We start from the raw sequence: 26,615 nt of genomic DNA on the forward strand, positions 1-26,615 counted from the left end.
GGCCCTGCCAACATCATGATTTCAAATTTCTAGTTTCCAGAACTGGGAGACAATAAATTTCTGTTGAAAGCACCATCCAATTTCTGCTACTTGTCATGGCAGCCCTAGCAAATGAATACACCTCACCTTTCACCTCTAGTGCCTCTTTCATCCTAGCTCAGGCTCTCATATTCCAGATAAACATGCATAGTTGTCATTGTTTGCTGGCCGCTCTCCCAACTGCCAGGCACTTACCCTGTTCAGCTCACCCTTAACAATGCCAGATTGATCTTTTTAGAATAAAATTCTGATTTGGTCACTCATCTGTGCTTTCCCTGTCATATGGAAACCAAGTGTCTTCAGCCAAACATTCAAAACTCCCCTTGAAAAAAAAAAAAAAAAAAAAAACTCCCCTTGATCTATTTCCTTCCAGCTAACCTCATATTTTGCTCAAGTATTTCAGCCGCATTAAACTAGTTGCTGGTATCTATGCCTACTCCCTTTCCTACTTCTATGATTATGGTATTTGTCACCCTTGTCTTCATCAGGATCAAACAATACTTCTTGGGAAAAAAAATCTTCCTCCATTTGTCCCCAGCAATAATTCTAGGAAGTTCTCAACAAGTTCTCAGTTCTCTGAATTCTTATAGCTCTTTGCCCTTACCTCTCTGATGACATCTTTCTTTTTCCATCTTGTGCTGTAATTAATCACAATCTCTAATGCCTCAGTTCACTCAGCAGTAGGTAAGCTTTCTGAGTAGGGACCATCTCTGAATGCCCTCAATGCTTTATATGTCAAAACATAATTGGATAAATGATGCCCTGTAAAGGAATGATTGAATAAATGTTGCCCTTTCTTCAGTGTCTAAGGCACGGTCAGATCATCTCTTCACTTCATCTAATACCATGCTCTCCCTTGACCTCCCTGTTCTGGCCACACTGGCCTTTAAGTTTGTCCTACTTGATATGCTCTTCCTGCCCCAGTGCCTCTGCACGTGGAAGTCCTTCTTCCTGGAACACGCATCCCTGCCTAAACATCCAGTTAACTTCTCCCTGAGATTTCAGCTCAATCATCACTTCCCCAATTAAAGTTCTGTTAATCTTTCTGACTAGATTAAGATTAAATTCCTATTGTGTTACTTCTCATCTCTGACACTCACCACAGGTGCCCCTGTACATTTATGGGCATGATAATTTGGTTCATGTGCATCTTCCCTACAAACGGTAAGCTCCATGAGGACAGAGACAGCTGGGAAAGTATCTGCCTTAGGTCACTACCATATGCCTCTCATATTGCAGATGCTCAATAGATATTTGTGTAGAAAACAAATAAGTACTTAAGTATATTTGCATGTGTATATATACAAACAATCTACTAGAATTAGAATTTTCTAGACAAGTCTCCAGTAGGCAATAATTGTTATATCTACCATATTTGTACCTACTATGTGCTACGCACTGAGTCTAATACTTTACGCATTTTATCTCATTTAATTCTGAAAACGATGCTATAAGTTAGCAATTGTATCCTTGTTTTACACATGAGCAAACAGTGGCTCAGATAAGTAACTCTGCCCAAGATCACGTTGTTGTTAAATAGCAAAACTATGATTGAAAAACCATATATTCCAAAGCTCATATTAAACACCATCCCAGAATTACAAAAGGAAATCAAGCATATTACTCTTGATTCTTTTGAATATACATGATAAACATAAAAGACTGAGCAAATAGTGATAACAACCTTAAAGCCATACCACTTACTAAACTGTAGACTTCTCAAGGGACTGTGTCTTGTTCACCACAGAAAATTCCATTACCTGGCAGAGGGCCTGGCACATAGTAGGTGCTCAATATATATGTGTTAAATGGATTGTTTTATTATTGAAGTAGAGTTGACTTATAACATTAGTCTCAGGTGTACAATATAGGGATTCAGTATTTTTATAGATCATACTCTGTATAAAGATATTATAAAATATTGCCCATATTTTCCCTGTGCTGTACATTACATCCTTAAATCTTACTCATTTTATACCTAGTAGTACCTCTAAATCCCCTTATCTTCCCTTGACCCTCCCCCCACCTCTCTCCTCAATGGGAGCCAACTAGTTTGTTCTCTGTATCTGTGAGTCGGTTTCTGTATTATAATATTCATTCATTTTATTTTTTAGATTCCACATATAAGTGAAAACTGTATTTGTCTTTCTCACTCTGACTTATTTCACTTAGCATAATACGCTTTAGGTCCATCCATGTTGTTGAAATATTTGTTAAATGGATTTAAACTTCAAACAAGGTTTGTCACATCCAAGGAAGATAAAACACATAGAGCCAGAGTCAAATTTCTGCTTTGGAGAAAGCAAATAAAGGAGTAGGAAAGGGAAAAGTAAGGAGACAAGGTGTAAAATCTCTTGAGCCCCTAATGTGCGCTGGTGTGCTCTTTTAGTTGTGTTGTTGTTTTTTTTTAAGTTTTAGATGTTATCCCACTTAAACCTATAATAACATTATATGACACCATTATAGTATTTCTGAGTTGCAGGTGAGAACTCTGATGCTCATGAATGCTTTTAAACTCACGGCAATGTGGTTCCACAGTCTACACAGGGGCTACCTCAGTACAAACAGATGTTAAAGATGGTGCCCAGCAAATCACAGAAAGGTGAGGGCTTCCAACTGTAAAGCTCCCAGAGTGTGTGAATTACTCAGAAACTTGTTCTGCTGAATAACTTGGAAGATGAAGCTTTATATGAGCCTCAATTCTCATTACTTCTGTTTCTATTTTATTTTCCAGTGTCAGTTGTATTTGCATGTAACCCCTCACAGTCCTTTTCCTGAAAACTCTTGAGGAAAAAAAAAAATGGCTTACTGAAATGGAAGTGGTGTCAGGATCCTGATTTCTTCCAAAACAATCAGCCAGTCCTTTTAATGTGCTTCGTGCAGTGAATGTCCAGCAATCCAAATCCCCCCACAGTGATAAATGGAAAGAGTGACAAATAGTATTTTCCATGGAAATGACTAAGAATAATGGCTGGAGAAAACTGAAACAATGGCATTGAGTCCCATAATAATGCTGAACTACAAAGTTTATAAAATGTGGAACAATGGGGAACTCGACTTCACACTGACTAAAATTTCAGATCCAGCATCATATTACTTCCTCTACAAGGCAGGAGTAAAGCAATTCTGATTGTGCACCGTTTTATTTCAAAGAAGTGGTACCATCTTCCTGGTAATGTCTGTTTCACCATTAAATTAGCTAACTCTTGGGATGATATTTCTCCTTCTACATAATATTTCTATATGCAATCCCTCATCTCACTCTTAGAATATATAAAGCAGGTGATTATTATCACCACTTTACAGATGAGGACACTGAGGCTGGGACAGTAACAGCTCCTCTAAGAGCTCACAGCTCATGGGGCAGAGCAGGGACTGGAACCTGGTCTATTTAATTCCTATGCTCTCACCACTGCCCCTCGCTACCTCCTAATACCACACCGTATAGAGGAAGACACTTACTTAAGAGTTTCCACACTGATGACTCCTTCCTAAAGGACAACCATCAAGGCATTACTCAGGAGAAAACCAAGAGGACTCCATAAGAGTACGAGTGAGGTCCGTCACTGCATTCCTCAAGCCTGCGATGGAAAATCTGCCATCAGCCCTCAAAGAACAGTGCCCTGGAGGAGCTGAAGTTAATGCTGGCTAAGGGCTTAGAGCAGCGATTGGCATATTGTACACGGTACACAAGGAGTGTTCATTAAATGAATGCACATACACTTAAGTGCCCAGGCTGCCAAGTATTCTTTCTTTAAGCCTTCATCTCCACCAGCAGGGTAAATAGTAATAAAATTAGTAATAATAACAACAATAATAATGATTTATCATATTGGCTAGTAACAGTTTAATCCTCATACAACTGTTTAAAATATATTATTAGCCCTATTTTACAGATGGGGAAAACTGACATTAAGCAAATTCTCCAAGCTGTTTACTGCTATTAAGTGGACAGTTAAGATCTGATTGCCCTATTGTTACAGAACGCAAGTCCGTGTGCCCCATGCGCAGTGAGGCCAAACAATCCCAAAACACTGGAATTTGTAACAGAGAAAGGTTGATTACAGGGCCATGCAAGGAGACGGGTGGCTCATACCTTGAAAACACCGAACTCCCAGAAAGCTTTCAGCAAAGCCCTTTTATAGGAAAGGTGAGGGAGGGGCGTGGTTAGTTGATGCAGACTTCTTGGTGTCAGATCCTTTGTTCTTGAGGTCATGATGTTCCCGTAAACCTCACCAAAACAAAGGTTATTCTCTGTTCTGACAAGAAAGGGAAGGACAGGTATTTAGTTCTGTCTCCATGCCTCCTTGCGGCTTTCAACACTTAACAAATTCTGTAAGCAAAGCAACATCATTACCCCTCATTTTACAAGGTCCCAAGGCTCGACTTTCGCCCTCTGAGGCCCAGGCCCTGGCTAAGAGGAAGGGGTCCCTGCAGGGGCCGGTTACCCTGCCCGGGAGCGTTAGTCCAGCACTCAGTCTGGGTCCTCCCGCCAGTGCTCAGCCCGACTGAAGAGGCAGAGCTCAGCTGGCAGCATCCTCAGGGCCAGGTCCCCAGATCCTGCGCAGCCGTCATCACTGAGGGAGCCAAGGGCCCTGGACCAAGCCGGCCCTCATGCTCCTCAGACCCCCCAGACGAGGGCCGGGTCCCACGGACGGTGACCCACGGTGACTGCCGCCGCCACTAGGTGGCGGAGGTGCGGATGGGGCAGAGGTTCGCTGCTGCCTCAAGGCCTGGGCCCGGCCAGTAGGGAGCCATGGCGAGGGCTCTGGAGCTCTGCAGGACACAGCCCTCAGCCTGTCCGCGGGGCCCCCGGCTCACCCACCAGCTCGAGGCCAGAGGGCCTGGAAGGGAGGGCCCCTGAGAGAAGACCGCGATTCGCCCCTCACCGCACTCTCTACCGTGGGGACCACAGCGCGGCTGACTGTCTTCAGAGCGAGACCTCTAATCGCCAAAAACTAACGGTCTCGCGGTCTCGAGGTCTCGCGGTCTCGAGGTCTCGCGCTAACCATCTCGGTCTCGCGCTAACAGCCGCCGCCCCGCCCCTATTATACTATTCTAAATTCTTTCCACCCTACCATGCTTCTTTAAGACCTAGTTAATTCAGTCAGGAATTAACTGTGTAGATCTAATGGTAAGGTATTCCATGGCTTTGTTGTGCCAGTTTCAGCATGGTTATTACCTATAGGCTGATATTTTGGCTGAACTAAAGCACAGAAAAGGTGGCCACCTTTTTTTAAATGAGAGCGGGTTTGGCCCCTTCAGTTTGATTTAGTGTCCTGGGAGTCCCCCAAGTCCCTCAGAGCTGCATTGTTCTTGAACCAAATGTATTTCGTATGCATTTGGAGTAACTGATGTCTTCCTAAAGGAAGAAGGAATATGGGAGGCAGGGGTGAGATTCATCTTCAACAAAAAAGGACAAATCCACTTCAAGCAACGAGGGAAAGAGTGAGACAGCCTAGGGACCACTTTTACTCTGAAAATATGGCAGAGGCTTCTCAGGACACATTACAGCCATTCCCCAAAGTGGTCTGCAGGACAGCCGCCAGGCACTAGCCCAACAAAGATAAAGACTGGGTATGAGAGGATGGATTTGAAGTATTGTAATAGGGTGACAGAGGCTATGGTCTTGGGACCTGTATCTTCTTGAAAAGGGCCCTGAATTCAGCATTGTGTATATTCCTCAAGAATGTGTTACTGCCTGTAGATGATCCATGTGAGAAATTTTGTGTAATATCTGGGTGGTCTCTTACAAAGACCCTGAACCCCATGTTCTGAAAAAGGTCATTGGCCACTGTACCAGAAGGATATCAATCCTGGCTTTCCCTCCCAGAGAATTTAGGAAAAACAGTTGACCCTTGAACAATGCCAAGGGCTTAGGGGTGCCAACCCTCTGCTCAGTGGAAAATCCTTGTATAGTCAGCCCTGGGTATCCTTTCTCAGTATCCCCGGTTCTGTCTCAGAGGATTCAACTATCTGCTGATCTTGTAGTACTGTAGTATTTACTATTGAAAAGTATCTGCATATAAGTGGACCCACACAGTTGAAACCCATGTTGTTCAAGGGTCAGCTATTGATGTATACATGACATCAATGCTTTGATGTATTATCTCATCTAGTCCTTACACTAGGCCTGCAAATAAGCATCAAGAGCCCCTGCTTGCAGTTTACACAGTCATTCAACATATATTAAGCACATACTGCATTTCATACACTATGCTGGGGATACCGCGGTGATTAATACAGCTGCGGCCCCGCCCCCTTGGAGTTTAATTTCCAAGGGAAGAAGGAAAACTGACACGAGAAGGTTTTTAAAAATGGCAGGAGAGATAAGGGTTAAGGTACCGAGAGAAGGAAGAAAGCAGGTATCCCTGCCCTTAGCCTGTCCCGGGCATTCCCCCTAGCTCCCCTCTCCTACTTATCTTCCTATCTTACCCCCCACCCCCGCAAACTCCCCCTTCCCACCCCCTCTTCTCCCCCTGCTCACCCACTCCCCCGCCTGGCTCCCAGAGCTGCCCATTTTCTTGCCTGGTCGTGCGAACGGGTAGGGAGGGGTGAGAGGAGACGGTGCGGGGGGGGGGGGGGGGGGGGGGGGCCCCACGAGCCCGCCCCCCTAGCCCCCCCCACCCCACCTGGCGGTGTAACAGTCCTTCTCCAGCCCTGCGTGCGCCCACCGCCCCTGCTCCCTCCCCCGACCCAATGTCCAGACTGGCTCCACAATGGAAATGAGTCCAGTTACCCAGTAGAAATGTGCTGCCACTTTGACCAAGACGAAATTAAACGGCTGGGCAAGCGGTTTAAGAAGCTGGACTCGGACAGTTCGGGCGCTCTGAGCGTGGAGGAGTTCATGTCCCTGCCGGAGCTACAGGAGAACCCATTGGCGCAGCGAGTGACAGTCGTCTTCGACACAGACGGCAATAGAGAGGTGGTGAAGAACCTAGGGGTAAGACGGGAATAAAGACTTAGACCTACTAGAGAATGGACTTGAGGACACGGGGAGGAGGAAGGGTAAGCTGGGACAAAGTGAGAGAGTGGCATGGACATATATACACTACCAAACGTAAAATAGATAGCAGTGGGAAGCAGCCGCATAGCACAGGGAGATCAGCTCTGTGCTTTGTGACCACCTAGAGGGGTGGGACAGGGAGGGTGGGAGGGAGGGAGACGCAAGAGGGAAGAGATATGGGAACATATGTATATGTATAACTGATTCACTTTGTTATAAAGCAGAAACTAACACACCATTGTAAAGCAATTATACCCCAATAAAAATGTTAAATAAATAAATAAAAATAGAGAGGTGGACTTCGGGGAATTCATCCTGGGGACCTCCCAGTTCAGTGTCAAGGGAGACAAGGAGCAGAAGCTGAGGTTTGCTTTCAGCATCTACGACATGGACAAGACGGCTACACTTCCAGCAGGGAGCCCTTCCAGGTGCTGATGATGATGGTGGGGGACAACCTGAAAGACTGGCAGTTACAGCAGCTCGTGGACAAAACCATCATCGTCCTGGGCAAGGATCACGGTGGGAAAATATCCTTCCAGGAATTCAGTGCTGCGGTCGGGAGCCTGGAGAGCCACAAGAAGTTGCTGACAATTGTGCGAGCTTTTGTAAGAGCACCACCCAACAACGACTTTTTCTTTCTTCTCAAAGATCAGCTCAAGAGGCCCAGCACCCGTCTCTCTGACCTGCTGGGAAGTATTTCTCTTTGTGAAGCAACATTTTCTAGCACCAACCTCTTGCCCACCTCAGTGTTATGTATTCTCCTGGGAATGCCCTAAGTCAGGGAGAACATAATGAAGGAGCATGGGGGGGGGGGGGAAGAAAAGGAAATGGCTTTTATGAACGTATTTTCTTCTTTGTTTTGATTCAGAGGCCAAACTATAAAGAGTGAAGAATAACTTTTAAAGTTCAAAAATAAGAAAATATACATCTTTTCCTTTACTTCTCATGGTTTCATATGTGGGGGAAAATTCCGAAAAGGTGTTAGGTGAACTGTTTTCATTTACTTGTGGTGTTCAGGCATCTTTTGACAGGTCGTTATCTACTTATTGTGGCAACAGGGATGAATATATTCCTCTTGGCTGAGCCTCTTTTAATCACCTCTCTCTGGGCAACAAAAACCCATCTTTCGCTTTTGAAAGCCACAGCCCACTCCCCATGGTACATCCAGAAATCCCCGAGCATGTCTTGAGGGTCAGGAATCCAGCTAGGCTCCTCCTATCTCATCGCTTCAGCTCCTGAACAGTTTCTTTTCAGAGCAGAAACTCAGGGGTCTTGTAAGAAATGCTAAGACTGGACTAAATGCCCAGTCTAACGATCAGTCTCCGTGAAGGTGGGTTTTAAGGGTTGGCTGCCCACCCCAGTGTTAAGTTCAGTTCATGGGGCTTCCGCTCAAACAGGGCAGAGAACTTCGTAGGAAGCTCTCTCACCTCCAATACTCAGCCCCGCTCCAGTTGGAGAGAATAGGCCACATTCAGAGTCATTCTTCCCACAAGCAGAGGCAGTGAAGATTCCAGCTGCAGTGGACTCTCCCTAGGATGCTGAAGCGGCGTTGCTCCTGGCACTCAAAAGATGCAGAGATGAGCAGGTACACCTCTGCAGCAGGGGTGGACGCTCTCTACACTAACAAAGCTTACTTCTTAAAATCAGACCTGGGCCTGGCAGGGAAGGCAAGAGCTCTCTCGTGGTGGGAAGCCTTTTCTCTAATGTAACAGTCAGCCCAGAGTCCCTCACACCCTAATAAACCTGCAGCCAAGGAGTGCGCTGGAGCCTATTCATACTGGGTGAGAATCAAAGTGTGCACGTCCCTCCCCAACCCCGTGTTCAGTGATGTCATGTCGATCGCTTGAAATCAGCCATAGTGGGAGTAGTAAGTACCTCACAGAAAAAAGCAGAAAGTTTTAGTTGTTTTGCTTCTGCTTGTTTTGGAGAGCCAGTGTACCAGTAAGTACACTGCTGCCTGCACCCTAGATGTTACCAGCTCTCTGTGGTCCCACTTACTACTGTCAGGTCCTGGAGAACAAGCTGTCCTCAGAAGAGTTGGGACAGGACTGGTCCCAATGTCTGCCACTTTACATCAGGCCTGTTTCTCACAGTGGTCCAATCCCCGTAAAAGGTGCTTAAGGCTCTCAGAATACCAGGACAATGAGACGTACTCTCCCTACATGTACTAAGACAAGCGACAAAACCCAGGTGATTTTTCTCAGGACAAGAAAGATCTGTTTCAAGATTAATTATCCTTATATTTCGAAGAGGCTGGTAGCTAGTCTTCCCTGCCCCCATCCCCCCGCAAAAATAAAACCCAAAAGTGGGACAAGTAAATCCACAAATTGAATTACTGTCCGAGCACCCATCTACCAAGGCACCCTGCCATACTTTTTATTTAATAAATTACTTATGAACCACAAAGAATAGGTATCCAACCCCTTAACTTCCTGCGCAGTCCTAAAAAAAATGTATGAATGATCAGTAAATGCTCCCAATCCTGTAGTTATATGAGTCTTACCCCCATTTCAGGGTAACATAGTTCAAAGACTCAGACTGGGTTTGGATGCAGTTACAACTGGGTTTTTATCACAGTCACTTCTTATTAGTTGTGCGAGCGCAAGCATGTTACTTAACCTCTTTGTGTCATTTCTCCTGATTAAAATGAAGATCCATCCCCAGGTTATTTTGAGGAATCAAGAAGATTAAACATGTAAAGTGCTAGAGCACAAAACTTTCACGCTACCCATGGCCTTCCCTTCCCCCTTTCGTCCTCTTCTACTAGATCAATATATAAGGGAGAAGGAGGCCTCTTGGTTCCTTTCCAACGCTTACTTAGTATTTAGCCACACCCACTCTCAGATTAGCTGGACATTTGTGTGATCCTAATCCAGAAAGGAAACAATGGAAATAATGTCAAGATCTTCCCCACCCCTGCATTTGCAGAGGGGATAACAGATGTCTTGACTGGAGAAAGTTTAAAAGAGTGAGACTCTCATTCTAGCCCAACCTATTTGACTTTGTGAAGGAAACCTTGCATGAGAAAAGTGAGCTTGTGTAATGCCAGGGAAGAGGATTTCTGAAAGAGAGACATTATTTGTATGCTCTGCAATGTGCACGTTAAAATATGGAAATTAAAAATTAGGACCGAGAGTTTGAAACATGTTGGATTACATGTTCAAATTTAACAAGAGGAGGAAAACTATTTCAGCTCCTAGAGTGGCTGGAATTCACAAGCTAATTGCTTGATCAGTCTACCTAATATAGTTACCCAAGTCTTTGTGGCAGTGGCCTGGAACTGTGAGCCTGTTTCTAGCTTCAGCAACTAGAAAGATCTGACTGTATGAATATTTGGGAAGAGAGATCACATTTACTTCCAAATTAGAATGCTTTGATTCTTCTCTTTGTTAATTGCCAGTTGCCAACAAATCTAGTTCTGTACAGGTCCTCGGGGTAATAATAGTAGTTAATGCATATTGAACAGCTGTTCCAGGTCCTGTTACATTTGTTATATCATTTAATCATCATAACAACACTGTGGGGTGGGTGCTATCATCTCAGTTTTACAGATGATGCTATGGAGAGATCTAGAATCTTCTCCAAGTTATCCCAGCTGGTAAGTGGCAAAGTGAGGACTTGAACCAGGCTCTGTGACCCCAAATGCTGAGCTTTTTTCACCTCACTCCATTGCTTCCTATTTTTATGGTTTTTGTATTTACCTGCCTCAAATTATTCCTGATAGTCTTATTAATATAATCAAACCAAGCCTCAGGTTTTACAAAGAGGTGAATTTCTTGTCAAGGAGCAAGCAGCTTCTACCTCTTTGGTTCTATACAGTGCAAAAAATTAAAAATTAAAAGTATTAGGCAAGGCAGTCTTACATCATCATCCACCTCCATCTCATCTTGAGAAATAAGTGACAGTATTTAGATTAAGCTGGTAACAGCAACCAATATGTTTTGAGGCTGTAGACATCAGTAACACTATGTTGTTGTGAATCATATATTAATGGATTGTGTCTGCTCTCTACCATATGTTGCAATCCCCAAACCACTAGACACTTCCTTTTTTTTTGAAACGTAGGAAAAAATATGGCCTTAGCATAGTTGGTTTATTCTCTAAATCTATCTTGCTTCGGAGGAATTCTCAAGGAAAAACCTTCAGGAATTTTTTTTATTACAAATTCCATTCTTCACTTATGCTTATTGATTCTCTCTGTTAGGATTTAAAGTGGTTCGTGAGTCTGGCTACTATGTTTTATCTATTTTGCATGCCTTGAAAAGGGAGAGGCTTGGATGTTTTTTAAGACAAGGTGGCACCATGATAAAGGAGTCAGGTCGCTAGACTGAGAATCGGAACTGGACCTCTCTCCTTTCGTACTGGCTGCCCTAGCTCTTCCACTGGCTGGTGACTGTGTAAATAGTGACAAACCATGTGTCAGCTTTAAAGCACTAGCTGATTCATAGTGAAAAACTATAACACTGAAGCGACATGAGCAGCAATAAAAGCTGTGTAGATAAAGGATACAATCTGACAGCTCTTAGACTAAATCTGACACACAAATAAGTTGTTTTGTTGTTAATTTTACATGGTGTTTGTTCTCACAATGTTTTGTGTATGTGTGTGTGCATGTGGCCAACATTTTTTTTAAAAATAGGATTTTAAGTAAAAATCAAAATTAGCATAAAGGAATGCAGACCACCCCGGGATGGGAGTGGTCTTTTACTAGCTAAGGTACCTCTGCAGCATGGGGCTGAAATCAAAAGTCTCAATAAAGACAAAGCAATATGTTCCACTCTTGTTAAAAAGCTCAAGATGGACTGAAGTGTTCATTATTTTTCAGAAATAAAGCAATTGGTCATAAAACATCCCAACAACTGCTATTTCTAATGACTGAACAACAGAAGAGTTTCCAATAATCAAAACAAATAGAGCCATATAGAATTCAAACACCTGTATAATAAAATCTAACAAAACAAGGTAACAGGAAAACTTAAAAATTGAGACACATATGTAATGTGTTAGGAAAGGCGTTAATAGCTTTTTTCAGTAAAAATCCATGCCTTTTCTGAAATGCATAATTGGGCAAATCATATAAATATATAATACATACCTGGGGCAACAGGAAAAACAAACATGAAAAAGTAGCCAGAAAATTTGAATAAATACAAATCAGAATACCTAAAACAGGAAAAAATGATTAGTTGCAAAACAGGGTTGGAGAGGATGTGAGCATCCTGTGCAATGGGGCATCTTGGGAATCACTGGGAATGGTTTTCACACTCTTGAGGACCATTTCACACATCACAAGGCATCAGAACGGTTATATGATCTTACCTGGTAATCCCACCCATTGCAATATATATCTCAAAGAAAGGATCAAAAATGATTTTTTAAATGCTATATGCAAAAGATTTTTTATTGTGGCAATATTTATTATATATATAATAAGTAATATTAAATACCTGACAGTTTGGGAGTAAAGTCAATTACGATAAAATAATAGTTACTGATAATATAAAGCTATTAAAGTTAATAAATAAAATAACTGTATAAATCCATAAATTTTTAGATTAAGTTTTTTAAAAAGAATATTTGTTATATTAACATATAACAGAGTTTACAACTCTGGAAAATATATGTGCATATGGTTGTAGTTCAGAGGAGAAAATGAAGAATTGAAAGTATATAGTAAAAGGATAATGGTAATCACCTCAAATTTAATTTTTAGAAATATTTTTCTGAGTTATTTTATTAATAAATTAAGACTTTTCAAAAGACCGCACAGTGGAGATAATGTAGCACATTCAGCACCAGGTCCAAGGCTAAAAGATGGTTTCCCAAACCTAGAAGGGGCGGGGGCTCTGCGAGCACAAGGAAGAGAAAGGGGGCATCTCCTCAGCAACCTGGGCTGTGCCATATTGAGGAGCTGTTAAGCAGATTCCAGGTTAGAAGAGACAGAGGTGCCACAGCCCCCAGGACCAGGGATGTGATGGGAAGTTCCTGCGGACCCTAATTTTACTGTCCATCTAGATTATTTTCTTATCCAAATGTGTGAGCACTGTTAACTTCACTCATGCAGTGTCTCCCTGGATTTTGCAAATCATTTTTTGTTTCTTTTGTTAAATGTAATCTTTCAGTCTTTCAGTCTTCATTGATGAGAAAGTTTCAGATTCTATGAGTGAATATTTTCTTTATCCCTTTTCATGATTGTTGTTACAATTTTTTAGAAATCCCACATGATTACATCGCACAATCTTACCCCATTGTCTCCACCCAGGCAAACTCTCTCCCGCGATAGCTGTCCTTGGTACCTCTGGAGCCCACACCTCATGCAGGTGGAGGTCTCCATCTTCTGTGCCCGTCCTCCCACCCAGACAAAGGGCTATATGTACAGACACAACGAGTCTGCCAAATTTTATTGAGCTACTTTCTCTTCTGGGCAAAATAGTGGGGTGTTAAAAAAAAAAAGGAAATCATGTCTTCAAAATTAGAAACAGCATTTGCTTGCTCCTCATCCTGCTTCCCAGTATCTAGGAGAGGAATTGAAAGCAATGATTACAGACTCTTTAGAGGATCAGAGAAAATGGGTAGCTGCTGTGGAGTGGGTGATGTGGAGTGGGGGCTAGGGAGGCTTAGATCATAAGATTTAACCAGTAACATCTGAGGCAAATGATGACTGAAATACTTTAACTGCATTCCTTGCTGGAGTTTCAGAACCTAGTCAGTTATCTAACCAGCTGTCAGATGTTTCAAGGGTCCACATCTGAGCAAGGTGCAAAGGAGGGTTTAGCAGCAACAAAATTGGCGGTCTTGGCCTCTACATGTCACTGATGATCTAGGCAGAGACCAATCAGAACCTTTGATAGTACAGGCATCACCCTTTATCTGAATCTAGTCTGTTCCTGGAAATATGTTGGCTGGTAAATTTCCAGATGGTAGGAGTCCTTTCTGTTATCTTGTATGAGATGAACAATAAAGCCTTCCCACCTCATCCAAAAAGCCCAAACAGTTTCCCTAAATATCACTAAAACATTCTTAGACATTTATTAGTGTTTAATATCTAATGCACAATGCATGGACTGTTATATATGACAATCCACCAATGATTTCTGCATAATATGAAGCATTTAAAACACCAGTTCTTCAATGCTTAATCAGTGGTTATTCATGTGTGCATAATACAGAGTATGCTTTCCCACCACAGTACAGTGGATATATATTAATGTAAATGAACAATAAAATAAAATGTTAAAGAAATATAACAAGTATAAATAACATTTAGCAAAATAAAATAAGCAAGCAAGACAATTTTTTGAGTGGTTACGTATTGATTAAAGAGTTAATGGAGTGAGATTGGATGGGCTAGAGTGAGGCTATGAAGGACTAAGTGAAGCCATAAATGCCTGAGATTTGCCTGTGGCTAAATCCTGGGACAGTCTTCTCTCCTTGGCTCTTGAGACTCCAGAAGTGTGTGGCTGTGAGCTATCAAATGGGATAAAGTAATGGGATGAAGAAAATAAAAAACTTATGTCTGTTTGCATTTCTTTGCTTCCATTAATACAGCTCTTGACAACATGAGACTGGGCTGTGATTGCATTTCTGAATGTGATGTTTCTGCTCCTGTCACTTGCACCTGCAGTCATTATTTTGTCTGCATCACTTAAATTTATTTTAAAGATTGACATTGAATATTCATTGCTCCTCTTCTTCCTCTGACAAGTGATAAATGTCAAGTTGAGCAAGTTCCACTCTATCAGACAAAAAGTTTTCACTTGATAACGTGGGGCTGATGCACATATGTAATGCATAACACATTGAAGTAGTGTGGTCCTAGGGGAAGGACAGCTGAATTACAACTGCAGCGGTACATCTTATCACTGAGACCCAGACACAGTATAAACATTTTCATTGGTGCCCAAAGGCAGATTATAGTGTTTTCTATTCAGATGGTGAGTTCTGAATAAAATTTTTTGCAAGTTGTAACAGGGAATAGTAAGAGTTCAGATAGCAAGGGGCACCTGTGAATGGTGTTCGCTTGAAGGCAGTGCGGGCTTTGGCATCAGACAATCCTGGATCCATAGCCTGGCTTCCCCATTTATTAGCTTGTATGATCTTGGGTATGGTAGTTAATGAGCCTCAGTTTCCTCAAATGTAAAATAGGGATAATAATACTTAACTTACAATGTTATTATAAGATCATAATATGCATATATGGTGTCTGGCACACAGATGTCCAATTAAAAAAAAACACAGCAACTACTTCTATTAGTCTGTTAGCATGTGGATGTAAACAACAGAAATTTAAAGAAAGAAGTGTATAAAATAAACTGAATACAGCCTCTTTGTTATTGGGATAATAAGAGGAAAATGAGACTAATTACTGTTATGCACAAAAAAACAGAGGGAACATCATGCTTTTAAAAGCAGGACGATTCACTGTAAGTTACATTTTTCTTCTTCATCTTGGCAGCACCTTATAAGAAAGCAACACCAGTCTGTTTAGTGTTTTGCTGAGTGTTTGATGCTGTTAGTGTTAAAGTCCAAAATTAATTTCCCCAGTGCATTCTTCATCCACAGCAGTAATAATTGAATCCTTCTGTAATAGCCGTATCCTGTACACATTACAACAGGCCTAGGCCAAGGGAGGTTTTCAAACACATTTGTGTATACTTTCTGGAGGTCAGGTTGGTCACCACTTGTACAGAGATGTCCCAGGAAAAGCCCTCGTACCCGAGTAGCCTTCAGGGTCTGATACACCTCTCACATTTCCTAGACCAGCATTTCTTGTTCCCTAAGGCTGGGCTTCCTCCCTCATTCTCAGGTGTCTGCTAGTTTTCCTGCCTGTGTCCCAGTCTCCTAAACCTGGTGCATATTCTATGCTCCTGCTCACCTCTAGTCTTTTCTTCTTCAGGGATCCTAGCACCCATCTTTGGTCCAGACCCACTGCCAGAAGTAGTGTCATGGAGGAAAAGAGATTCCATGACCCAGGCTCCCCCAAAGACTGAAATCTCCAAACTCTGCCTCTGAGTCTGGGCCCCCAGATAGACTTCCTGGCATACCACGGAGGTCTAGCCATGTCTGAGCCATCCCAAATGGCTGCTTCTCCAGAACTGGGGGTAGAGGTGGGGAGAATGAAAGCAAGGAAGACCCATCAAGAGGATGGGAGGATCACTCATGTCAGTCAAATGAGGTGGTTAAGAGTGTAGGCTCTGGAGCCAGACTACCTGGGTGTGAACTCCAGCTCTGACCTTTACTAGTTATGTGACCTTGGACAAGTCACTTCATTCTTTTGTTCCTAAGTTTCCTCACCTGTAAAATGGAGGTAGTAACAGTACCTCTCTCATAGGTCCTTAGGAAGATTAAGCAAATTGCTACCTTGATAAAGAGCTCAGAACTGTGCCTTCCACAAGTTAAGTGCTAAATAATTGTCGATGATGGTGGTGACCAAAAGCCTCCAGCAAAGGAATGACACCTAGGCTCCTTAGCATTGGTTTGTGTGATCTTGGGTGAGGTGTTTAATCTAGGCTTGCCTAGTGCGGGCCTGTTTCTCCCTCAGGACACAGGCCTCCTGCACCCTACCCCTGAACACAGCTCTCTATTTCACAAGCCCCCAGATCACTGTGCTGGAAGTTCATGTCTTTGTTACATTCTTTGTTTCTGCTTCCCTCAGCTTAGAGTGCTACTTTCCCACCCGAGCCTCCACATTCTACCTCCCTTACTTTAAGTCTTGTCTCATGAGCCAGCTTCTCTGCAAAACTCAGGAGGCGTGGATCAATTTATCATGGGGTATAAATGTTTGCTTCCTCCCCAGATTCAAGCTGACTGAAGGCAGGGAAATAACCCTCCTATCTTCACCCCCCAGTACTTGGGAGAGTGCCTGGCACATAGTAGGCACTCAAGGTATCAAATGTCTTTCATTCTGCAGGACTGACTGGGCATCGATGTCGTAGACGGGATGATACGTATTTCATAAGGACTTCGTGTAAATCATTTAGCAAAGTGCCTGTCACAGGTGTTAAAGTTATTATATTTATGGCTGTTGTTGCTCTTTTGTTGTAGAGTAGAAAGAGCCCAGGCTTTGGAGCTACTAAACAAACATTGACTTATAGACCAGCTTTGTCACTTAAATGCTGCAGGAACTTCAGTTTCCTCAACTATAAATTGCAGTTATCATACCTATCTTGGCGCAAAAATAAAAAGTAAGCAATCAACAAATAGGTCCCTTCTCTTTCTCCTTTGTGGCTGTCTAATTTTGTGACCTGGCTCAATTCCCTTCACTTCTCTGGCCCAGGTTACTCATCTTTAAAATGAGGACATTCAACTAGATGATCTCCATGTTCCCTGGCAGATCTAAATGTCAAAATTATTGAACTCATCATCTTTTCCCCTTAAATCTACTCATTCTCTGTCCCTGAGAGAGGTTCTTTCCTTGATAACTATTTAATGTTTTGATATATTAAATTGTTTCAATTTTCAGTCTCTCTCGATGTCTATCTCTCTGTGTCTCTCTTGAGACCATAGGGTAGTCCAGATGCAGGGCCTCTGCACGACTCCAGAAACCATTCATACAATAGGACTGTATGTGAGTAGCACCCCAGGAATTGTGCCCTGCAGCAGCCCTCAGTCCTGGATGGATCCCCTTCACAGTGTAGTTTAGTGATGTCTGCGGAGCACGCAGAGGAACAGTCTCCAGCTTTCCTTGGGTCCCGCAAAAAAGAATCTGCATCTAAGAGTGAACAATCGTGGGACCAGCATCACATTCATGGCCTTTCCTTTCCTGTTCTGCCACAGACTTTGCAAATGGGCATCAAACACTTCTCTGGACTCTTCGTGCTGCTGTGCATTGGATTTGGTCTCTCCATCTTGACCACCATTGGTGAGCACATAGTGTACAGGCTGCTGCTCCCACGCATCAAGAACAAATCTAGGCTGCAATACTGGCTCCACACCAGTCAGGTGAGTGCCACAGGCATCTTCCTCCAATATTCCTAAACGTCAGAATTCCCAGTAATGGGAGAATCCGGGGCCCCAAGTCAGACTGACAAATGACAGGCTACCAAGAGAACCAGGGTTGTGTAGACACTCTCAACGTACAAGATGGAGTTCCCTCTATCCCATTAATTCACTTGCCCCTTAAATTAAGCTATCCCATAATGCTCGTGCCTTTCATATAACTGTCCACTGTTGCTCACAGTGGAAGCAATAGCATCGCTTTTAACCTGGCTTCTCTTAGTGACAGTCTGAAGAGATGGTGTGAAAGATTTGTTTCCTATAGACTCTTTTCTTGCCAAAATTGAAACCCATTAAATGAACTCGAAGTCCATTTCCCTTTAGATGAACCTACCAGCCCCTGTTCTCACTGCATTTCAATGGTCCAGAGCTTTGAAGTCCACTGGTGCCAAGGCCAAGCTCATAGGATCAAAGTTCCTTCATGTAATCCAGACACCTACACACTCACTTACAGAGAGAACTGAAAATGTCAGGCAGACCACCATTCAAACGTATTCCTTTGCACATCTCACCCTGATGGAAACTGGCACTGAGAGCCAAAATGTACTCCGAAGGCTTCTTACTGATGAAGGAGCTCTAGCAAAGGCAGCAGTTCCCCCCGGCCCCCGCCCCCCAGCGCGTTGTCCAGCGAGGCCGGAGGGGCAATCCTGACCTCCCGACGACTCCCTCCTACTTCCCAGTGCACTATCTCAGCTTCTCAGTAGTGAGGCTGCCAGGTCTGCCACCTTTGCCCCCTGCATTGTTATGCGGACTCGCTGCTTTGTTAACACAGTACTTTTTTTCTAGATAGGTCACTATCATTGGTTTGGTTACATGTGAACCCTGTTGTTCCCACTTTCATCCTAGGACCTATTTGGTCTCCTAAGGAGGACTCTGCAGACAACCGATCCTCTCCATTGTATGTTACCATGATTAATTTAATTAATCAGGAGTTCTTACCTTCTTTGTTTTGGCTGTTAAGAAGTCAGACTTAAGTTTTTGACTCACCTTTAGCAATTGTGCCAGGCCCTTTGCCATGTGTTGGTTATGATAACTCTTCTTTATATCACATACCTTTTTACAACTCAGAGTATTTCTAAGCTTCCCATCAAATTACTTTTCTTTCCTCCAGGTAGAATAATAACTTATAATTAGAATTTTTGCTCTCTTGAGATTTGGGACTGAATATTGATCTTTTTTCCGGCATCATTGCTAAGTTGTTTAAAGAGGCCTAGGTTTGTAGTGAAGAGATTAAATCTCAGGGGGTACTTTGTCCCCTGGTTGCCTGTTTCTAACAGTCTCTGTGTGTGCATCTGTTCTTTCTGCCAGAGATTACATAGAGCACTAAACACATCATTCGTGGAGGAAAAGCGGCAGCGTTTCAAGACTAAGCGTGTGGAAAAGAGGTAAGAAGAGGCCGGTTCCAGGTGTCATTTATGTTTGTTAAAAGTTTAGAGATGTAACTGAGACTTCATGCTCAAAAGGGAAATTATGTATAATGAATCAAATTGGGACCAAGTTGTTGATAAACACCATCAGTAAAAATACGTGGTCTCAAATAGAAGTAGCACAGACAAAATAAAAAACATCTGTACATAGATGGACACTGAAATGCAGTAGAGGCAATATATGTTGTGGTTTAAGTGCTGGTGTGATCTCTAAGGTCAAGCATCCGGATCCAAATACTGACTCTGACACTTACAATATGTGTGGTCTTGGGCGAGTCCTTTATTTAACTTCACTATGCCCCAATTTCCTCACTCGTGAAAATTAGATAAATAGAGTACCTACTTTCTAGAGATGCTATAAGAATTCAATGAGATAACACATCTAAAGCCCTGAAAACAAAGCTATTTTAGCTATTATTGTGTACAAAATACAAGTTAGACTTAATTCATAAGTACCACAGGCAGTTTCATGCAATATTGCCCCTTTGGCATGTTTCCACTCCCCACTCCTTTCCAGCACTTCTAGGAATATTTGAAATATGCAACAGATGTGTTCTGTTTAACCCATTTCCCGGCACTGTTACTACAAACTCCCCAGAAAAGAGCATCTCATTAATAGGAAGCAACAAGCATTAAATGCATAGTTGACATTTGAAAATTGAAACTCTGCATCTTCCCCACATCCAGCCTGTGGAAGACTGTTGCCTCATTCATGGTGGCTAAAGATGTTAGAAGTATTTGGGTCTAGTACCTGGCTGGCCTCTGTTTCATGCTGCCTAAGACAGCCTCCTGGTTCTTTCTTATGTCCAGAGGCCTCGGTTTACAGCATTTCCTCCAAGCAACTCTGTCATCTATGGCAGATCCTCAGCTCCAAGCTTGGCTTTCTGGGTAATTTTAAAACCTGACACTCACACTTCTTATTCACAATAGAGGACAAGGAAAAGGGGGTGGAAAACATGATTCTTTTTCATTGTTTTTACCTCCTTGGGGACTGCTGCAGTCCCCTTCTCTGCAATTTGCCTCAAGCTTGTCAGAATCATTTCCGTTATCTCTTAAAGCCTCTCTTTCCAGGCAGGGAGCACACCCCCCTCTCCCTCAGGGTCTGTGGTGTTCCTGTATCGCACTGCAGCCCCATCAGCAACAAGCTGCCGACCAATCAGGTCACAGCTGTTCTACGTCGTGTTACATATATTTTTTTTCTATAATTATTTTTAACATAAATTTTTAATGAGAGAGGAACACAAGAAGACATAGCAGCAAAGACACCATCTCATAATAACAATGCATTTGTTTTCCAGCCATGATAGAAACAGGGAGCTTCCAGTGATCGCATTTCCAACTGTGAGATGACTCCTATTCGCATTTCTCTCACCTAAATTCAGAACCAAATGCATCTTTCACTCAGCTTATCCATTTTTGTTGGCAGATTCCCTTCTGAAATCCCTTATTTTGAGAAGGAGCTAAGGCAACACACCCTCATGGCTTATTGGGCCCATGTTTCCTGTGGTACCTCCCTACAACCCAATACCCACCTATAACCTTTCAAACGCAGTGAGTGTTTGAGGGCTCACAGCTGTCACAACTCTTCTGAATGGTCTAGTGGAGTATTGAACCTCAGCATTACAAAATTGTCCTGTGAAAGCTTTTTAGTGTTAAATTCAGTTAACTCACTGGTCGCCTTACACTGAGGAAAGCTTGCAAACCACAATCAAAACACTCTAGAGGCCAACAATATAACACGTTCATTTCTTCCAATTAGACACCATATCTGGCATTCAGCACCTATCACCTTGCATCCATAGGTGGCTCAGAGCCGCATGTCAATCATCAGAGCACTTGTGATGCTGCCACCTAGAGTATGTCATGGAAGCCAGCTTTTGCTTATTCTTCTATATTATATTCCCAGATATATGTACAAAGCTCTGGAGAAAACCAGATTGGCTAATTCTATTTGCCTGATTTCTGAGGTTGCCTGGACATTCCAGGAAAATGTGTTGATGCCTAACTCCCAGGTTTTCCCCACTATGAATCATTCCATGATCCTAGAGTTAGGTCCGTTGGCTCAAAAACTCTCTCCCTCTTTTTTCTTTGGAAGAATATCTATGCAAATACCTTTATCTGCCGCAACTTGACATCCCTCCCCTATGTTTCTTATTTATTGAGTGAATAAAATAATAGATAAATGAATGAATTACTAACATATGGGTTTGAGGAAAGGCCTGGGGAAATTATGGGCCATGGTATGAAAAGACTTTGCTCCTTTTTTCTTTAAATCAGAGGAAAAAGGTAGATATTGCAAAAGACTATATATATAGTCCTTAGTTTATTCAACATGTGATTTCATGTAAATTTTGGTCTGTCCTTCACTCCACTGGGTTTCCAATACACCTCCTCTTTTCTCTTTCCTCTCACCTCAAGATATACAAAAATTGTAAACCATATATATATATATACAAATAACACATGCCACAAACAAGATTGCTTTGAAATTATTCAAACTCAATAGTAAAAGATTTGAAGGAAGAATTAAGGCTAGAAGGAAAGGCTAGAAGGAAAATTATATCCACACCTTTGACCCAGTGTAAAGACAATGGAGCTGTAAGTGAGCTTATTATAGAACTTTTACCCAGCCCAGGGCACAGGAAAGCTGGGCTGTGGTACTCCCTGCTCATTTATATGGGTCTTAAACCACGAGAAATGTTAAAGAACTGCAGAGTGGTTTGGAATGTGTTTGTGTGTTTTAATGGCTCGGAGCACGTATCGATCAGTTTTTGCTGTGTGAGAAATCATCTCAGTTCATAATGTTTTAAACAACAGCTAGTTGCTTATGAATCTATGTGTCAGCTGTGCAGGCTACTGATTTCGGCCAAACTTGGCTGATCGTGGTCACATTTGCTCCTGTGTCTACAGCCAGCTTGGAGAAAGGAGGGAGAAGCAGAGGCTGGCTGGTCTAGGATGGCCTCAGCTGGTCAACCGGGAAGACTGGGGACTCTCTCCGATGGTCTGTTATCAACCACCCGACTAGTCTGGACTGGTTCCACTGTAGCAGTAGGGTTCTGAGAGAGGCAGTGGAAGTGTGCAAGACTCGGAACCACCACCTGCCACTTCTGCCACTTTCTATCGGCCAGAACAAGTCATGAGACCAGGCCAAATTCAAGGGGGAGGGAAAGAAGACTTTCCCCTGGAATCCCCCTTGATAAGGGTGAGTTGCTAAGTCACACTGCAGAGGGATATGGATGAAAGGAAGAAGGAAGGATTAGGACCACTTTTGCAATGCACACAGGGCAAAATGAAACAGGATCACCCTAGTTAAGTCCTTGTGTTTTTGTTCTTATCCATGTAACTGAATCAACACTTAATTATCTCTCCCTTTTCCCCTCCCCTGCAGGTCCTTCCCTTCTCCTCCTGGTTAGTAAGAGTCCAGGAATAAATTCTTGATTCAGTTTCGTAGCCATGAACTGTTTCAAGTCAGTGCGGCTTTCTGAGCCTCACTGGCAGGAAGAGAATAGAAAAGCATCTAAGGTTCTTCATAAAAGAATGTGCCATACCCTGGCCCATCAGCCCTCCAGGTGCAACACCCATTCCGGTTTCAGGACAGCATGAGACTTGATGAATCACTGAACATCAGTTGAAAAGAATTACATTGGCTCCTTTTATTCCCCTGACACTCCAGCAGGCAGTCTGTCCATGGTTTTGTGACTCCATCTCTATCTGCGTACCCAGTTCCGTATTACTCACAAGGAAGTAGCTAAAAGATGGGGAGAGCTGCAGAGTAGAAAGTCAATCTAAAGTGTCTCTTGGTTTCCTAGGTCCAATGTGGGACGCTGTCAGCTCACTGTGTGGAATACGTCCAATCTGCGTCATGACAATCGACGAAAATACATCTTCAGTGATGAGGGGGGACAAAACCAGCTGAGCCTCCGGACCCACCAAGACATCCCTCTCCCACCAAGAAGAGGAGAGCTTCCTGCCTCGCTGACCACCAATGGGAAAGCAGACTCCCTAAATGGGGCTCGGAACTCAGTGATGCAGGAGCTCTCAGAGCTGGAGAAGCAGATTCAGGTGATCCAGCAAGAGCTGCAGCTGGCTGTGAGCAGGAAAACGGAGCTGGAAGAGTACCAAAGGACAAATCGGACTTGTGAGCCCTAAGTGGCCACGCTGCTCTTTTCTCAGTTCCTGGCCTTCTTCTGAGCCCTTAAGACACTTTGTAATGCTCTTTTGTAACTACTGACCAAGGTGGGGGGAAGCTGAGGTCTGGGTCTTCTTAGAGGTCAAGTCTGCTCTCCCTAGCCTGCAAAGCAGCAGCCAGCCTTCTCAAGCTCATTCCTAGGTCTCCAGGGTAGGAGTCTTCCTCAGAGCAGGAATCTTACATTAGTCAGAAGTAAACACCGTGTGAGGGATCTGTGAATAACCAGACAACCCCAGCTCCTGTTAATCTTTTCACCTGGTGCCACAGTAACATTTCTGGTTTTTAGCCCTTTCTCTGCACTATCAACAAGAGATAAAATTGTTACTCATACCTGTGTCTTACTGGGTTGTTGGTTTTAATCTTAGTATAGAGCGGGATTATTCAGGGTTGTGACTTTTGCTATAACTCCCCAGTGTAGATTTGTTCCTACAGTCTGAATGGGGAGCCAGGGAAGAGCTAGAGAAACTTAGGACAGGAAGGTGGGTACTTAGAAAACTTAACTGAACTCATTCACATCATAGCAGGCCAAGGATTGATTGGATCAGGCAAGAGCCATGTTTTTGAAAGGGTCCTGGATCTCCAACATCATCCTGACTAACATTTGGTAGGAACATGTTTACACGCCACTATGAAAGGGAACAGGGATGTGGTGAGCAGAAAGAGCACAGGCAGAAGAGGCATTAAAATGTATACCATGCTTTTCAAACGAAAGCTCTGCGCCAGAAAAGTAATTTCGCTAAGGAATGAATAGGCCCGTACTTCTAATCTAATTAAGCATCTCCACTATAGTGCGTGCCTTTCAGAAAGGAAAGTGAGAAAAGCAAGGCAAGGATGTGGCCTTAGGATGAAACTGGGACATTCCTGCTAATTGCCTGCACAGGACATGTGAGCTGGCACTGTGAGTTAAGGGAAGGTGTTCTGCAATCCATATATTTGGCTATTTTCAGATCAACAGTCACCTGTGTCTTAGCTATAGGAATCCCAGAAGTGAACTTCAAGCCTGTGAACACCACAAGCTTAAACATTCAGGAATGTGCCCTGTGCTTTTCATATCTCTATGGATCACTAGCAAGTCAGTCTTGCAGCCTCACACCCCCTCATCTGTGAGAAACTGTGAACAGGCACTGGTCCCTCTGATTCTCCCCCAAACCCCATCTAATGCCCCCAAGAGATTGATATGAGTAAGCCGTTTCCCCTCTGCCTAGGCATCCCTTTTCCAGTGTGCAAAGGCTTGGACACGCAGAAAGGGAAAGGAATACGTGAACTACAGAACTTCAGTTCTCAGTCACCTAGGAACTCATTAGGATGCTGACTGCATGAGATGGGAAAGGGGGTGGATGTGGGCTCAGAAAACTGTTACCAACACTCCCAGGTGACTGACATGCGGCCTAAAAATTACTCTTCAAGAAACATTGTTCTAGAAATTTGTCTGCTCCAGGCATGGGGAGAATTGAGAAGAGCCTTTTTGAGAGTTTCTCAAAAGGCTTCAGCACACACCTGATGATTCACGGTCCACACAGCCACGCCCACCCCAGGACACCATGTAGGACTAGACTTCCTTGTCTATCAATTACTTGCTTTATCTTCTCAGTTGCTTATCATCTTCTTTGCTCCACCCCAGTCAGTTTGAAGGCCTACAAAGAGTTCTCAGCACCGTGCCAAGCACCGTGCTCTGTAAGCTGCAGATCATTGGGAAGGCTCCTCAATCACAAAATTTCTTCCCCTACTTTTGGATGCAGTCCCTGCATTTCCACCAAGAGCTGCCCAGTCCCCCAAGGAAAGATAACACTTTAAGCTGCAATTAGATAAGACTCCAGCAATTAGCTGTCTGAGAAAACCCTGGGGTGGATACAGGCTTAGAGATTCTGATGAGGGAGGTGGACGGGTTCTAAAGTTAGACTTCATCAACCTCACAGATGAAACAGTTCAATAATGAGGGAACAGTGATCCCTGGAAACAGAAAGGACAGCTCTGCTTTGAAATGCCCATCCTCCCATGTTCTCACCCCAGACAAAAAAGTAGGTTTGCAACTGCCTTTGGAAGATTATGCCCCTTAGCCATCCCCACCCATCTGCAACAACTAAGGATGCTCTAGAGACTCTGCCATCATGCTCTGCACCCCTAACCTCTGCGCAGCCTGGAAGGCTGACGTATAGGTGTACCTCAACTCACGTAACAGCCATGCTCCTAATGCTGTACCTGGACATTTTTTATAACTCAGCTCAGATTCTGACTGTACTTGAGAAGTTGGCTATTTAAAGGAACCCAGAGGTGAATTCTTTTGTAAAGAATCCTTTTGTAATGCAATTAATTATCCCGTAATGTATTTGTTTTGTAAGTTTGCATTTTTGTATATCAGGTTTACCTTAAGCTTCTCTACTGAGGCATTCTGAGCAGTGGTGGTAACATGCCAGATCACCCTGCCTATCCACAAACATGTAGATGACCAGGGCATGGCTCCTCGAATATCTTCTGAGGAACTACTTGGCCAAAACTGCGGCCAGGAGGTGGCCAGAAGCAGCAGGAGCTGAAAGCAGGCTTACTGCCGTCAGCATTGCTTGAAATGCCCCCATGTTCTGGACAAAGAAAAACAAAGCATAATCGCTTGTGTTGAAATGATGCAGTCTTCATGTTAAGTAGGAATGGTAATTGAACAGTGTTTTGCAATTTGTGAAACAGTGTGTTGTGTTTTGTAAAAAGATTTCATGAAATGGTGGGTCCTTTGAAAACCTTTCCTGTTCTGCTCCACCTCTGTTCTCTCAACTCCCCTCAGGCTCAAGAAACACAAGGATCAGAGAAGTCTTCAGGTGGAGGGTGGTTTTCTGGTAAAGAAGGAGATAAGCGATGCTATCTTGCCTCCTATTGTGGGCTTCTCTTCCATGAGATCAGGAAGACCTCCATTTTTTTTTTTTATTATTTTTATTTTTGGCTGTGTTGGGTCTTCATTGCTGTGCGTGGG

General features: G+C 43.2%; 2 protein-coding genes across 2 annotated transcripts in view; both read left to right on the top strand.

Moving 5' to 3' along the window:
* The window catches only part of GRIN3A (glutamate ionotropic receptor NMDA type subunit 3A), a 152,664-nt gene extending 126,049 nt beyond the window's left edge, over positions 1-26,615 (top strand). The window contains exons 7-9 of the mRNA XM_027105340.1: positions 17,822-17,986; positions 19,349-19,425; positions 23,277-26,615. Coding sequence (XP_026961141.1) covers positions 17,822-17,986; positions 19,349-19,425; positions 23,277-23,616 — 582 coding nt within the window. The 3' untranslated portion in view covers positions 23,617-26,615. The remainder of the gene's footprint in view (positions 1-17,821; positions 17,987-19,348; positions 19,426-23,276) is intronic.
* Positions 4,339-7,821, top strand: PPP3R2 (protein phosphatase 3 regulatory subunit B, beta). Its single transcript, XM_027104074.1, is given in 4 exon segments — positions 4,339-4,500; positions 6,698-6,964; positions 7,340-7,436; positions 7,439-7,821. Coding segments are annotated over 4 exon segments (909 nt in total).

Source organism: Aethalodelphis obliquidens, unplaced genomic scaffold (genome assembly GCF_003676395.1).
Source record: "Aethalodelphis obliquidens isolate GAN/ISIS:26980383/991018 unplaced genomic scaffold, ASM367639v1 scaffold7, whole genome shotgun sequence".
NCBI classification, from domain to species: domain Eukaryota; kingdom Metazoa; phylum Chordata; class Mammalia; order Artiodactyla; family Delphinidae; genus Aethalodelphis; species Aethalodelphis obliquidens.